Source organism: Macaca nemestrina, chromosome 11 (assembly GCF_043159975.1).
Source record: "Macaca nemestrina isolate mMacNem1 chromosome 11, mMacNem.hap1, whole genome shotgun sequence".
Taxonomy (NCBI): Eukaryota; Metazoa; Chordata; class Mammalia; order Primates; family Cercopithecidae; genus Macaca; species Macaca nemestrina.
Genome location: NC_092135.1, coordinates 112,437,470 through 112,456,382, shown reverse-complemented (window position 1 = coordinate 112,456,382; position 18,913 = coordinate 112,437,470). Strand labels below are relative to the sequence as shown.

General features: G+C 33.7%; 2 protein-coding genes across 5 annotated transcripts in view; both read right to left on the bottom strand.

The window, feature by feature from the left end:
- The window catches only part of LOC105481154 (von Willebrand factor C domain containing 2 like), a 169,142-nt gene extending 155,361 nt beyond the window's left edge, over positions 1–13,781 (bottom strand). For all 4 annotated transcript variants that reach the window (XR_003017932.2, XR_011610010.1, XM_011740503.3 and 1 more), the window contains exons 1-2: positions 12,573–13,781; positions 9,801–10,270 (exon numbers count right to left, since the gene is read on the bottom strand). Coding sequence is in view for 2 of the 4 variants with exons in the window: in XM_011740503.3 (XP_011738805.1) it covers positions 9,801–10,190 (390 nt within the window). In the remaining 2 variants the exon portion in view is untranslated. The remainder of the gene's footprint in view (positions 1–9,800; positions 10,271–12,572) is intronic.
- Positions 13,782–13,861: 80 nt separating this feature from the next.
- Positions 13,862–18,913, bottom strand: part of LOC105481157 (sperm associated antigen 16) — a 1,164,883-nt gene continuing 1,159,831 nt past the window's right edge. The window contains exon 16 of the mRNA XM_011740504.2: positions 13,862–14,224. Coding sequence (XP_011738806.2) covers positions 14,049–14,224 — 176 coding nt within the window. The 3' untranslated portion in view covers positions 13,862–14,048. The remainder of the gene's footprint in view (positions 14,225–18,913) is intronic.

The window sequence follows — 18,913 nt, the reverse complement described above, 5'->3', positions numbered from 1 at the left end:
ATTAGCAAAATATTTCTTAAACTGTGTTTCATTGAACTTTTGTGAACTTTAAGATGTTAATAAATGTTCTGAGAAAAAAAAGTGTTCTACTGTCACATAAATTTGTGAAATTCTGGATTAAATATAGTATTAATAGTAATAGTAGTAAAAATGTCAGGTAGTTTTTATAAATCACGTGGTGTATGCCAAGTACTGTCTACTATGATCTCTCTTTTATAGATGTGTACATGGAGACATAAGGAGGTAAAGTAGTATGTCCTAGGTCAGTTGGCTGGTAAGTGGTAGGATCTGCTTTAAAATCCAATTTTCACCACACTTTTGAGCTCTCAGCTGTTGAACTCTACAGACTAACTCTCAAACAAACCTACTTCCAATATGCTCGAGTAGTCTCAGTATGCTAACGTGTACTGCTCATTTCCAAGAGAGGTTAAAGGATGTATCATTTCTCAAATTTATTTGACCATGAAAAATAATTGAAATCCTTATGAAGAATCACACAAGATTCTAGCATTCCTTAGAAAACAGTCTAGAAAAGGCTGAATTAAAGCAGTGATTCCCAAATCCTGCTGAGAATTATAATAATCTCAGAACCTTTAGAATGACATAGATTTAAATGATTTAAATTGGAATTTGAGATGGAAAGGTGAAGGAATCTGAATTTTTGCAACATTCCTTCCTTAGATGATATTGATCATCAGTCAGTTTAGAGATTTTTGTTGTTGTTGTTCTAATGCCACAGAATTAGAGATTTCTGCATATGCCATCTATTTTGCACACTCCATTCCTGCCATCTAGTGAGAGGTGAGAGTTTGCTAAGTGAAAAAAAAAATGGGTCTTCATTTTCTAAAACCATCAAAATATATGAGTAAGTACAGCTAATTTTGCTCCTTTGTTACGTCCAAGTATAAAGTAGTCTCAGTGAAAATAAATAATGTTTAATGTAATATATTTTCATTTTATTTTGGCTTATATTATTTGGTTTAATTACATAATTTCTCTGTTTTAGACAATGGGCCCCATTTTTATTACAGCCTTTGGAAACTTAGGCTAGTTTCACAAATTGTACTCAGTCTGTATCAAAGACTGATTTCTGATGTGCCAATATTTTATTGTTCTTGTCTACTTGTAACTCTGTGTTGTCATGGTGATAGGTCTTCATATCACATTTCTATAGACAATTGGCTGAGATAAATCATTGCATCCAACATATTTATTGGAAAACAAGATTCAATGCACTGGCATTTTTCTGTTAAACCTGAAGGTAGTAAAATGTAGAAAAAAGATCACAGAAAAGTGATATATTAATATTGCCTTTGCAAATAATGAGCTGTGCCATTACAGTGTTATCACTAAGTTTCTGTTAGTCTTTCTTTTATCACCTCTAAAATAACGGAGTTAGATAAAATAATTTCAAAGTGCTATTTCACATCTAATATTCTATGGTCAGCGCTCAAAAGTAGAAAGGACCTAGACTATAAAAAAGAAACTATAATGCCTGCCTTTTTACAAACAGAAAAATTTATATAAACGCAGGTACTAGAAATAAAATCCCAAACCAAGATGTAACAATGGTAGTGAAAGGCAAATACTAAAACAAAAATTACTTCAAAAATCCCAACCCAATAATGTTTAATTTAAAAAAAGCCTTTTGGCAGTGGTAATTGTTATAAATTGATATGTAATACTATAATCTTCAAATCTTCAATACTACTTATTCTTCATAAGACATATATGGTCTCATTATTGTATCAATTCTATAGATAGAATAAAAGTATATCAAGTTTTGTTCATGGTTATGTGACATAACGGGAAAATTAAGAGTTGTGTTCAGTGCATGTTTATACACTGCAGACAACTTTATACAGCCATAGAATAATGTCATCTGAAAACTTTTTCAGGAACTGAATGATCTTTCTTGTCACTTTAGTACTTTATTCACTCTTTCCATGATGTCATTAAATCTTTGCAAAGATGGCTTTATTGTGATATGCTCTACAGCAGGCTAGAGGCAAGGAAATCAACAATGAAAGTGTGTTAGACTGAAATTACTGATGCTAATCAGTAGTGATGATAAAACCCAAAGTATAGACTCTAAAATAAGCCAGTTCCCCATTAATAATGCCTATTGTTTGAGAAAGCAAAGACATTGATCACTTCAATTCTCCTCTTAGTTATTTATTTCAAACGCTTCCCTAAAAGACAACTAAAAAATACACCGATAGGTTTTTCTTGTGCTGTCCTTCATAAAACACACTGCCTGATGTATAAATCAAGATGCAGCATAACAAAACAAAGTGAAGATATGTTCATGGTGATTAAGAAGTAGGAACAAAAGATTTCAATAATCTTAAAATAAGATTTTCTTAAAGGAAGAACACTCTTGCTCCCTCCAGTTTAACACACACACACACACACACACACACACACCCAAATTAATGCGTGTATGGAGCAATTAAAATCTAGATTATATAGATTATAAATTAATCTGCAAAATTTGCCAAAGATATGTACGCCTGTGTTATGAAATAAGATGTAGGAAATAGAAAAAAAATTATGCTTGTTCATATCACCCTATTAACCAATTCTGTCTTTTGTGAGGAAAAACAATTAAAAATAGGCATTTTTTTTAACATATCCAAAACCTTGTACAGTTGGAGTTAAAATTTGGAAGGGAGACTACCAGGTCATTCTTTTTTCCAGCTTCATCTTCTCTCAATATTGGTGAGTCAGTAAGGAATGGGCAATCATGTCTGTAAACTACTGATGACTGACCTCAAGTCTGGGGAAGTCACTAATAGTGACAAGCTCTGCAAATCTTAGATGTGGCTGCAAATCAACGCTGATCTCCCAATGTGCACAGGGCGCAGAAGCCCAGTCACAAATCTCGGTAGTCATGCTTGTCACACAGTTATCACCATTAACAGCGGCATCTTCCAATATGAAGGACAGCAATAAATATTGGTAAGTGAGTATGAAAAACTGCTCCTATGTATAACTAGTGAAAGGGCTAGCTGACCATCAATTCTCTTAAAATGTAAAGTAAGAGACTGTAATTCTGACTGTAAATGAGCTAATGCACTCCTTTGGGAATTAATTTGGAAGCCATTTATTCTTATAATTCTACTCTATTTTAGAAAGTACTTAATATGAAAAGGATAACACTCAATTATCAATGGAATTTTTTTAAAAAATTATTTTTAAAATTTGATTTTTTTCCTAGCTGTCATGTACTTCTGTGAGTGCAAAAAACTTTGTGTACTTTTGTAAGTGCACAAAGTGTGCAATGAACATTATAAATTTTTAAAATGAAATTGACTTCTAATCTCTGAAATGAAATCACTCAGAGAGTATAAAAATTAACTAAAGGTTCCCCAGTTACTTACAAAGATGGGAATCCCCCTTTGAGACTATCCACTTTGAACCCACTCATTCTGCATGCTGAGGCTGAGCCTCAGATAAGCAACAGTAAGGTCTCAATCACTGTTATTTTGTAGCAACTTGAAAGGGGAAGGCATTCCTTTTAACTCACTCAAAGCCATTTTAATGTTAAAAGCCACAACATGCTCTGCAAAACAGAAACTGCATTTTGCAGAGCCAATAATTATGGAATTAATCTTCTCAACCTCTTTACAAAGATCCCCAATTATCTTTGCCGCATAAAATCATGATGCTTTCTAGTTCTTTCTTGGGATAATATCTTAAAAATGCCACTGGTGACTCTACTACCCATTTGTTGAGAAGTGAAAACTCTTTTGTATAAAATTCTTTAAAAACTGCACCTATATTCTCATAATCCACTGATTTCTCTGTTATTAAAACGAATACAGGCTTCATACTTCAAAAATATGCTTTTTCTACTCCATTGCCTTGTGTAAACATCTGACTTAGTTCCTGTGCTTTTCATAGACAGAAATGGTAGGTGGGTAAGTGGGTAGAGGGAAGTGAATTGTGCTGTGCGAAGTGTTACCTACCTGTTAGTCCCCTCAACTGAGATATCTCTACAGCCTCTGGTTTTCCCTGTTCTTTCATAAATCTGGTCCTCAGCTCCTAGAACATGTTGCCTTCCATTTTCTTCTCCATATTAAAAAAAACAACTAGACATCAAATTACTCTTCCAAACCTGAATTCCAAAATTCTTCCCACTCAAACGTTTTCACAGATTTAATTTCACAATATTGGACATTAATGATGTAGCACCTATTAATGAGAAAGTTGAAAATTTTATCTCTGTGTGAATATACCCATTAAAGGGCAAATCAATTCTAAATCCATATTGGCATCAACATTTTTTATGAGTGTAATGATTTGGAAAAATAATCCCACTGTTTAATTTTCTTTTTTCTTTTTTTTCTTTTTGAAACGGAGTCTCCTTCTCTTGCCGAGGCTGGAGTGCAGTGGCGTAATCTCTGCTCACTGCAGCCTCTACCTCCCGGGTTCAAGCAATTCTCCTGCCTCAGCCTCCCGAGTAGCTGAGACTACAGGTGCCTGCCAACATGCCCGGCTAATTTTTGTATTTTTAGTAGAGGCAGGGTTTCACCATGTTGGCCAGGCTGGTCGCCTTTTAGTCTCTTGAGATTTAAATATTAAGTATAAAATTCAGGGCAAAGACTTGGTGTCATGAAAACATGCTCATTTTTATAAAAGCAATAACAAACCCATAAGATGTTCGACTTCAAAAAATATTCACACTGCACCTTTCAAATATACAATTCAGAGACCTGGTTCACTGTCTTTAGCCCATAGTGGGAAAAACACAAAGGTCAGTGTCAGCAGGGAAGAGCTGGTCTTGGGTAAATCCAAATCCTAAATTAGGGACACTGGGAATTGACTGCAGAAAATCACTTTAAAATAAAACAAGCTATGCAAAAGCTGAGAGATTTCTTTCAGCTGCATGTAGTATAACCTTCACTGTATGACTTATAACTAAATCAGTACAAGTTCTAAAGTATAAGGAAATAGTCAAAAAGGCTAATTCTAGCAGAATCAGAGTTATAAAAATACTGAGCAAAATAAATTCTTCCTTTGAGAAACTCAGCATAAGATAGTTAAGCCTACATTTCCAATGAACTTTTTCTGGTAGAAACTGCTATTATAATTTATTATTGATATGCTTTATTTCTCAAAAAGTAGGTTCCAGTGTCATATCGCCCGGGTGCACATAAAAGAAAGATGAGAGAATCTACTATACAGTGACCTTTATCTTAATACAATATTACCAGAACACCGGAGAATTTAGAGTTTTCAAAAAGAGTAGAGAGAAATTCATTTTCAAAGCTTCCATCAGTAAATGAAATAAAAACCCCACAACCTTTATAAATGACATTAGTTTTCCTATCAGGTGACACATGTGGATCAATTTACATTTGAATTTGGTGATCAGAAAATATTGAAATGTGACCTATTATTTGCAACTGCACCGGGTGAGACAATACAGCTAAAACACTGGGTAGTCATTGCGATGCTGGGATGGAGACAGAATCCAAGACAACCCTTGGTGAGGAAGGGGTCAAGCGAGGAAGAAAGTCAAGGCAGGATGAAAATAGGCACTCTTATCATAAGAGAACAATGTGTGCCATTTTAACTGCCCAAAGAGTATTTTTCATCTCAACTTTCAGTGCTTCTTTAATTAAAATGAAGAGATCAACACATAAACAGAAACTAAATCATTCTAAAGAAATTCTAAGTTCTTTATCCTGTAAGTTCGATTACAATTTGACCTGGTATGCTACTCATCAAAAAATGTATTGAATGACTGTTACGTAGCTCATATGGTGTTGGGAATAGAAGGGAAAAGAAAAAAGAAAACAGTGTCCCTAGCCTCAAAGGGTTCAATGACTAATGGAAGAGACAAGTGGTTTCACATGATATTATTTCACATTATATTTCATATGATTTAATATTATTGCAGTGTGATATATTACATTATTGCTGTGGGATAGAACAGTAGAAGTGGTGAGGAGCTTAGATTCTGCAGCCAAGCTGCCTGGCTTGGAGTCCTACTTTTTCCTCTTTCCAGCTGTATGGTCTTGGACAAGTTACTTACACTCTGCTGCTTCAGTTTTCTTATCTGTAAAACAGTGCTAATAAAAGTATAATTCTCACAGTGTTATTGTAAAATGTGTTATAATATACATAAAGCTCTTCACAGTATCAGACAACAGCTACTGTTCTTGTAATGATGGTGTGTACAGCAGGCCGTGGGAACATATGGAAGGAGTGATACAGTGTGGCAGATAAGAGGTAGGACAGTCAGACAGGGGTTTCCAGTTGAGGTGAGATTTAAATGGAGCCTCGAAGTGGTCCAGTAGGATTTAAACAGGGAGCAACATTGAAAAAGTGTTCCACACTGTGGAACAGCAGTGCAAACATACAGGGAAGAAAAGTCACCAAGAGTTTGAGGGATTTGGAGAGGTTGATGAGTAGAATCTAGGCTACAGTAGGGAAATTAGATTTTACCCTGAAAACTGTCCTGAATGTCTTTGTCCTTATGCACCTCATTCTCTTTTTTTCTGCAACAGACTTCCTTCCTCCACTATTGATTTCCCTTTACTTCTATTCAATTCTGTGCTTGGATATAGGACATTCGTTTTTATTTATGTATAACTAGGTCATCTATGTGCAGAACAATCTGCACTTTATATCCTGTTATTCTTCAGATGAATCTAAATATTTTGGCCCAGCATTCAAGGCCCTTCCATCCACTGTCCACCGACACATATCTGAAGTTACCTCTTACTAGGATAGCATTTTAGTCATAGCTAGCTTCCAATTATACCCATCTCCCTCCTCTTTGCACATTGTATTCATCCCAGTCTCTGAATTTGCTCCAGCAGTTCCTCCTTGGAGTTTCTGTCTCCCCAGATCAATTTCAAGTACTTCTGGAAGAACAGGCAACTCTACAAGGTGTATAGGGTGAGCATCCTGAAGACAAGTCTCTTGCTTAACCTAGCCTCATACTATGTTGATAAGCTTCTGACATCACAATCTCTTGGGAGTTACATTGGGATTTTATAATCATATACTTAACTTATTACCTGCTTTTTCCCCTTCTCTCTTCACATCGATCATGTCTTTCTTGTGAGCAGAGATTTTGGTTTCTAGATATCCTACTTTAAAATGTAAGTATGTCTATAGTATCTTATCTACCGAACAGTCTGATAAATGCTTGTTGGATGAATATATTAAATGTAAAATCTCATAACACAACCTCTCTAATTAACATATCAACATTATTATATGAAAGTTTTATGCATCTTTAATAATTAATGACTTGTTCCTTGCAAGCTGAGTTGGAAGAGAATCAAGGTGACAGATTATGGCTAATATTTACTTAGAGTTATATGGTTCATATGGATAAGTAGAGCATTTTAAAAAGGTATTAGAATTCTTCATTTGAAAGTCTTTTAAAGTTAAACTTTCATTATAAAATGTAGGCAAAGCCATAGAGGAATTTAGAATTTAGAGTAAATCCCTGGATATTAGAGTTAAGAAGGAGGGGACAACCATTTATTTAATACCTATTTTGTACCCGTCATCACAAGGTTAGTGACTTTAGAGAAATTATATGTTATTAAGAATTTCCAACCTCTCCTTTCAAGGGAAGTGATTATTACAATGGCTATTTTATAGTCAATACCACTGTGGATCAAAAAGTTTAAGAACTCCATTCAAAAATTTATATCCAAGTGATGAATTCGGGATTCGAATCCAGGTCTATCTGACCTTAGTGACAAAGTGCTTTGAGAGATCATATAGTATTGTTAGAATAGCAGCATTTAGAATTAAGGTAAATAACTTGACAGTTTTGGATACATAATTTATCCAAAACTGGTCTCAGTTTCTCATTCTTGTACATTTGCCCTATATAGTCTCTAAAGCTCTTTATGACTCAAATTTCTTGTTAAAAAAAGTGATATCTATTATTTAAAAAATCACATCAAAAATTTTATGACACAAAAAGCAAGGTGAAAAAGCTGTGCATATTAATGGATCATACATTAGGAAAGAAGTAGTAGGGATTAATTAGATTATAGTAGGGTTATAACTAGAAGGGGTACAGAAATTATTAACTTTTTCTTTAAATATCTCTATATTGTTTGACATGGTAACATAGCTATACCTTTGTAGTGAAATCTAATAAATAGAGGGAAAACTATAGCATTTTAATAGTTAGACAATCTTTTTTCTTCATTAAATATGGATTACCAAATTATATAAATCTCAGAAACTTATATTTTTATTTGTGCTAGTTATGAAATGCTGTTCCTACAAATACCTTTTTGTATTCTACTCTAGATATAAACGCATGTTAGAAAAGGGTGATATGACTATAGAACCATGCCTAGAATCAAATGTGTTGAGTACTTCTACTTACTTCCATTAAGATGAAATTAAAAATAGGTAATGTCAAAGTATATACAATATTTTAGAGATATACAACCATTAATAAATGTACTATACTCTCAACTATTATTTGGTGTCAACAATGATACTTTTACTAGACTCTCATGTTTTTACTTCTTAATTTTGTGCAATAAAATAATACACGATAGACAAAAGTTAAGAATAACACATCTAAGAAAGTCGAATGTCATAATTAAAATTTCCCTTTTGTCCTAAGGAACTCTTTTCTATGACTGGGTATTCTTGCGTAAATCAGAACTGGCTTGAACACATAACCTGGTTCATTCCTGGTTAATAATGAATCAAATACAATTAACTATGAATACACAGATTACGCTAATGATGATCAGTTGAGACCTTTTTCTACATACTGATTTCTGGCACCATTTGACTCTTGTGGTGAGAGAAGTTGGGTCAGTGTTAGTAATGGAAATGTCTTCTCTCATACATAAACACCCACACTGAAAACTAGCTATATCTACTTTTACCTCTAAGGTTCTGAGCACTTGTCACAGAACTTGGTTAGGTGAAATGGGAACATTTTGTATAAAGTCACCAGTATGACAGACACTCCAGGCACAAACTGCCATTACACTTAAGGTGGACATTTTTCATGTATTCATACCTTCAGAGTTCAGATCACGCTTGTAGGATACCCCAATTAAAACTACCCATTGGAGAAAAGAAAGTCCAATAAGGGATAAAAATGAACTCTAAGCTACTTTGAATATATGACACAAGCATAAAAGAAAAGCTAAAAAATACCATGTAGGCTGAAAAAAATTACAGTCTTTTTTACTACTCTTTACTTGGATTGTGATAAAAATTCAGTTCTCTGTGGAATCTTGTAAGCAAAAAATCCAGCGAGCAGAGAACAGAACGGGAATCTTGCTTGACAATAAGTAGGCCCAACGCATTTTCTTGATATGAGGACCACAGCTAAGAAGTGTATCTCTGCAGCTTTTCCACACAATAAACAAATAATTCTAGACTATATTGTTAAATGACTTCAAATATAGGCTAATAAGCAACACACACACACAACTGACACAATTTAAAAATTAATTTAGGAGACACACTATACACAAAATTGTTCCCCTCAGAAAACATTTTTGTAATAGCAGAGAAGAAATGTTTAAGGGCAAAAATAAAAGGTGTTAGGTATGCCCCAGATACTTCTGGGAAACAAATAAAGGTTATTGTGAAACTTAATATGATCAGCAAATCAATTGGCCATTTGTTGACCATGGTGCTACTTATGGTAATTAGAATCAAATTGCTGTAATTTAAAGGGAAATTTAAAAGTACATTTTTCCAACTCTGAATTTAATGTAGCAATATACTAAGTACGTGGTATGAAAAGTTGATATTCAATAAGTATGGAGGGTAACGCATACCTTAAATTCCTCCAAGATTTTGTAATTTTTCCCGTGATATTCACAGAAGTTTTTTACTTCTTTGCACTCTGGACAGCATCCATTGTGTTCCACTTTAGTACACTTTGGGTGAATTTTAGGGCATTCTGGTTGGTCGCAAACAGGTCCATCTAGAGCACAGACACATGGACAGTTGGAATGCCCGGGGAAAAATCGTTCTCCCAACTTGTATACAAAGCCGCTGTCATCGACACACCCTTTCCCTCGATAGTCATCAAAGATCAGATTGTCATTACTGGAGATCTGGTCACCTTCATCAGCAGGATAGTCTTCATGATTGATAGCAGCAGAGATGACCAATCCAGGGATGACCAACAGAAGTATGCAAGCTTCATGAATATGAAGAGCCATCCCCCTCTTCAAAGACTTCTGGATGTACTCCTAATATTAAATACACTCAGCTCCTTCCATGGGAATACAAGAGGGGTAGGCTGAAAATAAATATTTAAAAAGAATAATTTGACATATATAAAATGAAGATAGATTCATTTAAGCCCATGCTCTTAAACTGTTTGGGATCAATTTAAAGATACTAAGGCCTCAAATAGACTAAGTTGATGCAACTATCTATGCCATGTTGTGAGGTTTGGAGAGTTGATACTTTGCATTAAAATTTGTCCTTTTGGATTATTTTATATACGAACCTTCAGCTTGAATATTCCTTCTGAATTTCAAAGGTCTGGCTTTGTCTAAATTGCAAAGAAATGGTTTTACTGAGCCCCAAAAGGTGATTACAAGGAATCACTTATAAATAGCTCAAGAATATTTGAACTCACATTTTCTATTATTCTTTAAACTGGACTAGTCAGTGATGGAAGATATGTTATAATTATCTGTGTCAACTCAAGAGATTAGTGCGAAAAAATCTAATTCTAAAGGAAAGAGAATAAACCAACAGTTGAATATAAATTATATTTAGGATGGAGCTGCTATAAAGGATTTCCTACTTATTTATGCCTATAATTAAAGAACAACAGTGGTATCCACATCAGTTACCTGTTTCAGTGAACATGAATCTGGATTTTTGAAATATAGTTGATAACAACAAAACTATCCCATGGTGGTTAAGAAAATTTGAAATAATAAATAATACAAGAGAATTCCATGTGCTTAAAATAATTTGTTAAAAACAAATTTATTTGTATTATTGTCCACATTATTTTACACAGGAAGTAAGCTCCTAGTGGGCAGGAAAGATCTATCTATAAATTTATTTCACAGTAACTTGAATCTAGTATATATGTAATTTGTTTAAATTAAATATTTCAATATAATATAAATACAGTTTATGAGATCTTGAAAAGATAACTCTTGAAATGTCAGAAATAATTGCATGTATGCAATCTGCACAAAGATGCCAGCGTAAAATTGTTTATGGAAGTTGCTTAAAACAGTAATTAAGTGTTAACCATTCATAGAAAATATGCCTTACTAATTTTGTGACACTGACTCTTGTAAACTCCACTTAGTGTTGGTGCTTGATGTGAAGTGTTGGGAGTGGGCTCTTATTTAAATATTTAGAATAACTAACTCACACAGAGGCTTTGGGGAAACTGTGAGTTTAGGGAGTAATAAATAAGAAAAAGTATTGTCAAATAGCTCATTTGTTTATTTAAATGCTATTGGCTTAATGCCAATATCACTAAAATTGTATATAGGACATTTTCAGGTCAGCTATAAATGTTATACATTTGTTTATTTTCAGATTATATTAAGAGCAATGATAAATCATCTCTTTTCAGTGTAACCTATACAGATGATAACTTAAGATAAAGATGACATTAGGAAACTTCATAAACTATTATATTTGCATTTTAAGGTAGATATGCAAATTCTATAATAGTAAAATGGAAGGTAGTATGCCCTCTTTCCAGAGAAAGCTGATATTAGAATTCCTCTGATATCCTCTGATATTAGAATTCCCTTTGGGGTAATAAAGCTGATGATTTCTTATAAAATATGTCAAAAATAATGAGTCATGACAGAACAAGAAAATGCAAACCTATAATTCTACTTGAGAATCTGGAAGCTCCCTTTGACAAAGCATTTTTTTCTCTCAAATTACTACAGAGATAACAAACATAACAGAAGCTTCTGAAAAAGCATAAATATAATTTACCAATTAAAGCAAGCATTTATACATCACATATTTAGAAAGTTTATCTTGGAGGAAAAGAAAGCTACTGTGCTTCCTTATAATATTCCAGCAATATCTGTCAACACATGCAAGATAAGCCATATAAAATACACATATGATTCTGCTTCAAAGGGACATAGACAGAAAATGATTTCTTTGTAAGCCACAGGTAGGCATTAATGTGTTAGGTTATGGTAAATGTAAACTTAGAGGTAAAAATAGGAATGTAATATCTACTTTATACAAACATTAAAGATGTTTTTATTATATGAAATATATCTCAAAATCTGCATAGTAAAAAAACAAGATTTTATTTTCAATATAACAAAGTTCTTAGGCTATTTTTTTAAAAAGCCTTCATAATTGAGCTGCCCTAGTACAATTTAAGATACTATTTATTTAACAGAAGAAACATGGGATAAATCAAATATAATGTTTATCTGAAGATTTTTATAAAGCAAGCAAACACTGCTAAACTGAGAATCACTTCCCAGCTTAACTTTCCCCCCTCCCCATATTGCTACATATGATTTAAAATGACTAGCATCTATTTCTTTGAGAAAACAAACATAACTCATGTCATAAGATACACTTACCTAATCACTCTGGAGGTTAATGGTGGTGGTAGGGGTCACAGCCCAAAATGAACTAAAAGGTCAGCTATGTTTTAAGAAAGCAGTTCCTCTTTAATTACCCAAAGAATACATTTTTAGGCATGAATTAAAGGCAATCCATTCTTTCTACCTCCCATTTCAAAACACAGTAAAGAAGCAGTCTCCCGCCCTTCCAGAAAGAAACACAGCAGAAACACATAAGAAATTTGCTTTGGACCTGTCTTCAGAATTCAAAGCAAGAAGCAATGCTGGTCCTGTAGAAATCCAGACCCCAGTAGCAGAATCATGTTGAACTTATTTTTAGCATTTTCTTAGATCCTTCTATGAAATTTCCCGGCTGATTACGCCTCCTCCACACATGAGTTCACTTACACAGTGTTTGCTACGGCAGTAGAGGTGATTTGGCTAGGCTCGGAGGATCACAAACAGCAACAGCATGCTGTAGCTTAAAGCCCACTCCGCTGGCAATACCATCACCATCGTCCACAGTATGTTGCTTGAATCCCCTGTTACACACCGGAAAATACTAACTATGGACGTGAAGGAAAGGAGCAACTTTAGCTGGGTTTCTGCATCAGTAAGAGCAGTTTGCAGATTGCTGATTTGGAGCTCATTCTGCCGGCAGCCGGGAATTCCTCAGCACCACGGACAGCGCCAACAACTGGCTTCTGAGCCCAGCTCTGTCGAAATCCCCGAGCTGCTTTAGACGAGGCTAGAGTGCTCTACAAGCAGTCGCACTTTATACAGCGGATGCGTGCATTAGGAGGGGTAAAGACATTCTACGTGCGAGATACTTATTTGCATTGAAATTACAATTAAATTTTTTTTTCTAAAAAATTGTAATTACACCTAACGCATTCTTGGATGGACTGCAGAGATGAAAGTTCCAGAAGAGGCTTGCATTTCGATTTAAGCCATCTGCAGTCCCCGGTTATTATTAATAGATAAAGCATAATCATTGTCAAACAATCTGTGAAAACGTATGCTTGTCGATTCTATTTGACCCTTTGGTGGCAGAAAGACTTCCCCGGTGTTGCATGATTAAACTTCAGGTCTTCCTGCAGCTTGGATCTGATTAAAAAAAAAAAAAAAAAAAGTAGCCAGGTTTTCCTGCAGTTTGTTCTCTAACATTAAAAATCAATCTCCTGTAATTCATCTAGTCTGTCATTAGGCGTCATTGTAAAGCTGTTTCTTTCAAAATCCCTAGCAAAGATGCCGAGTCTCTAAATTCTTATCAAAATGAGACAGAAAAAAGACCCCAACACAAATGGGTGAGCATAAAGTTTTTTTTTTATTAGTAACAGTATGCGCACTAAAATATATGTGCAAAGCATGTTTTAAAGCAGACTGTAAATGTTACCTGCTGGCACATTTAACCAGTTATTTGCTGGTTTGGGACTACAGGAAGTATTTTCAAGCCTTAAAGGGAATGCCCTCTGCAGCGGGATGTGCTGACAGTCAAGACCACGTTCGAACTGTGCCGTCAGAGCCTCCAGAAAACAGAATCTCCCCGTCGTGAGAAAACACAACCGTGTGTACCTCGCTTTCGTGGCCCATCAATTTGTGAATCTCCCCAGATTTAAGATCTAGCAAATGGATAACACCATTGCCACTTGCCTGAGCTAAAACTCGACCTGAGGGAGACAGAGGAGAGAGAATGAATCAAAGTTTTATTTCAAGTGTTCACAGTTTATACGCAACGAAGCATTCTATTTTTTTCAATTATTCTGTGTTAGGGGTCAGTTATTAAATATGAAGTAGCTCCTGTAGGTATAAGAAATAAGTTGAGTCAAAATTAAGACACATCAATAATTAGATTACAAAATTTTCAAATTGGGACATAGAGCCTAATTGTCTACATCCTTTATATGCAGATTTCATCAAATGTCCTACTATTCTTTTATATTTGTGATTAATAAAGCATTTTGAGGAGATGAGATTGAAAGCAACTATGCAGGGCAACTTTCTTATTCAAATTATATGTTAAAAAGTTTTAAAAGACATAACTTTCAAAATTTATGGAAAAACATATCTATGTATGGATAATTTGTATTTTAAAATTTGTATTCTTCTTTAAACTTATTTATAATAGTTATGTTAATCATTACTTACAACTCAATATACATTCCTGCTTTAAAAATTGTGATACTCATGCACTCAACAAATTTTTTTTTTGAGGCTGAAGTGGAAATAAATATTTCCATTTCAAAATGACTTGGGAGTTTTTACTTTAGCTTAGAATTCAACTTTTGATAAATTTTTGTTACATAAGATGGCTAAATACAGCACAGGGTATTTGCATAATTTTTGTACCATATATTTTTAGTGGCTTATTTCCTCTGAGTGAAAACAAATCAGGGATCCAATTTTAATTAATATTTTTATTAAGGAAGTCCAGTAACAAACTATCATGGGACTTGGAGGTAAGTAAAACAACAGGCTATGTTTACATAAGCTCAGTACTTAGTGTAAATAAGTATGACATTACTACTATCCATGGGATTATTTAATCATACTTAGAAGGCATATTATTGTTCCAGTAATAACATTTAAAATTTATCAAACTCTTTTAATGTGATAGATACCATATTTAGTGCTTGATATGGATAATTCTTTATGATCCTTACAATAATCTAATGATAAAGAAAATAGTATTAACTCCTCTATGTAGGTGAAGAAATAGAGGCTTGGAAAAGTGAAGTAACTTGCTCACAATGACACCCTAGGTATAGGAGGAGCTAGCATTTAATCACAGCACTTTGAGTCCAGAGCCTGGGCTTTTAGCCATTATGTTTTCCACAGCCAGCATAGCATTGTTATCAATGATGCCGCCTTGACAGATTTTAGGTAAGTGATATATTGTGAAAACAGCATTGGCCCATTTTATAATAAGAATTCTAGAATGATATCACCATAAAAGCTACAGTGAAATATTTAATCACAAATCTTACCCCCAATCATCATGAATACTTCTAAAACAGAGAAAAGTTATAAAAGTAAAGCTAACCATGATAAATACAGCCTATTTGCAAACCTTTATAACTACTGGGCTTCTTCATATAGAACAAAGCCTGACACAGCAAAGATCCTTAGGATGGATTAGAGTGTCTAAAGCAGCAGATGTGAATATTTATTATAAACCCTTTTCTACTAAGTCTTTGCTGACAGAGGCATTACATATGGATTTCACTTCCAACCTCACTCTATAGGCAATTGCTGTTTGTGACTTTCCCAAGAATCAAACAAATAACTTTTTTTTCTTGTAGTCTTTACACAACAGCTGAAAAGGGGGGTAAATATTCTTTTTTATTTCTGAAATCAAACAAAACCAGACAGAACCAAGTCCATAAAGAAAAAGAAAAATATTTAGCTTTAAATCATTATTCAAATCTGTAAAAATAATAATTGGAAATATTTATAAAGACTCTAATAATTTCTGAAAGTTTGTTTAATAAAATACAGAAAATGATAATATTGGAACCTAATATTAATTCAATAGCACCATGCCTCAGGTGTTTCAATAATTTGTTTTTTCAAGAACAGATTTGGGTCAGCACATTTATTATGAGGTTTTTCAGGTTCTCCTGAACTCATTTTCAGAAGACTGCAAGGCTGAGCATGTATCGTAACTAATTCCTAAAATGAATATAAATTTATAATCATGTTCAACTTCATTTAAAGTATATTGGATTATTACACGGCATATAAGGTGTGACTTAAAAATTAGTTTTGCTGGGAACGGGGATGCTAACCTCTTTCGAAGTTAGAAAATGTTCAAAATTATTTAGTATCTAGTACTTTAGTATCCAGTTGGTGTGAGAGAGAAGAGGTACTCTCAGAAACAAAATAAAAAATGCCACAGCCTCATTACTGGTAGCATCTCCACAAAGTGTAGCATTTATAGAGAAGTGTTTATGGAGAAGTGCATGGGTATCTTTTTCAATCTCCTGGTGATTGACAATGAAAAACAAACCACACTGCAAATCACTTGTCATCTGAATGTCAGGGTCTTAATGATAAATTTAGGGAGAATAAAAGATTTAACTATATCAGAACTTGGTCAATGGAATGAAAATATGGTAGAAATACAATTTTAAATAGTGTCATGAGAATTTATGTGAAACCTGAACTAATAATGTTCATGTTAAAGTAAATATATTTCTTAAAAATGTGAAATTAAATAATGTATTTTTACTTTAAATCTTTTATAAACATATTAAAAGCAAAATATTGTCTTGTAACATGTAATTTCTGAACAGATTATTACAATGTTATTTAGCATAGTTTTTTAACAAGAATAATTGTAACAATTTATGAATACACACATTACATAAAAATCACATGAAATAAATTTGTGATTAAAAACAGTATAGGTTAAAAATAAAAATGGTCAAAATGGATTTATAAAGATATTTTAAAATAAAGATAAATGTTTAAACATCTGTTATGTAAAAAATGCTTTGCTTTTTTTCTTTTGTTAACGTTCAAATTATAAGGATGTCCACACTTTTCACAGAATGGAAAGAAAGTAAACAGTCTAGGGAGAAGATTGATTTAATTTTGTAACTGCTATTATTTATATAAATAACTCAGTATATATCAACATTGAGTGATTATGACTCCTTCATATGTCTTAAAAAATGTAATCTCTCATATGTAAAAAAAAAATGTAATCAATACTTATTTTTGTCTACCAAGACTTTAGAATATTTTCACGTTTAGTAAATGAATACCTTTTCTGTTGACCAATAGGACTCAGTGAGGAACATATGGTGCTGTCTATTTTACTTTAAAGGATGAATTTTCCAACTCCTTTTGGCTTTGAAGACAAGAATTAAGTTTCTCCTAACCTCAAAGTATTGCTCTGCTATTAAATGATCCAATCAAATTTTATAAATTGGAGGGTCTCTCAAAGTTAGTTCCAAATAAATTTTTAACTTTCTTAACACAACATAGTTCCTTTATATGCCATATTTATTTTAAGAAATAGTTTCACTAATATCTTAGGCATAACAGTTTCAATTGAATTTGGTATAAAAACTTGAGTATTTGAATATACTTATTAATTTAAGCATTACTAACAATAGAATCCCTTGAAGAAGTTTAAAGAATGAATTAATCCATACAAATTGAGTGGTAAAATTTTATCTGGGTGTAAAAATCACTTTATATAAACTAGCATAATTTGGAAACTCTTACTCTCATGCTAATAAAATGTGTAGTATTGACCCTTTTTCTAGCTACAATTTATAAAACTTTTCAGTTTTCATTAATTTTTATTAAATTTTTAATTAATTTTAGAAATACATGTGAGAAGTCAATTTGATTTTGACAGTGTACACCTAGAATAACCAGGAGTTATCTTAAACCTTTCAATACTTACTTTCCTTCCCATGTAGCCAAATTCTCCTTAAGGTTGAGATACATGCTGCTTATTATTGCAATTTTTTAATAATCATGGAACTTGACCTATCAGTACTTAATATGTGCTTGTTGTATGAAAAGTCAGTGTGTTACAAGTAGGAGCACAAACATCTTTATGACATTTTTAAATAGAAAAGTTTGAGCCCATTTCTTTGTCATCCAGGGTTACTGGAATTAGTTGATGGTAGCCCTCATTTATTGAATGTCTAGAACTTTCTCTTTTACATCACATGTTTTTCACTCAACTCTGTGATGTAGCTATTCTTTCCTCCTAGAAAATGGAGACTCACAGAAGGTTGAATTGGGATTTATTTATTTTATTTTATTTATTTTTTTGAGATGGCATTTCACCCTTGTTGCCTAGGCTTGAGTGCAGTGGTGCAATCTCGGCTCACTGCAACCTCTGCCTCCTGGGTTTAAGTGATTCTCCTGCCTCAGCCTCCTGAGTAGCTGGGACTATAGATGCCTGCCACCATGGCCAGCTAATTTTTTTGTATTTTTAGTAGAGACAGGGTTTCACCATGTTGGCCATGCTGGTCTCGAACTCCTGACCTCAGGTAATCCACCCACCTCAGCCTCCCAAAGTGTTGGGATTCCAGGCATGAGCTACCACGCCCGGCCTTGAATTGGGATTTGAATTGAAAACTTTATTACTCAAAAAGTCTTGCTTCATTTACTGGCTTTAGAAATTCTTACATAAATTAAGATTTAGGGCCAACTGGGTTTATGCCAGTAATCCCAATGCTTTGAGAGGCCAAGGCTGGAGGATCATTTGAGGCCAAAAGTTTGAGACCAGCTTGGGCAACATAGTGAGACTCCAACTCCACAAAAAATTTGAAAGAAAATTATTCAGGCATGGTGGCATGCATCTCTAGTCCTAGTTACTGTGGAGGCTGAAG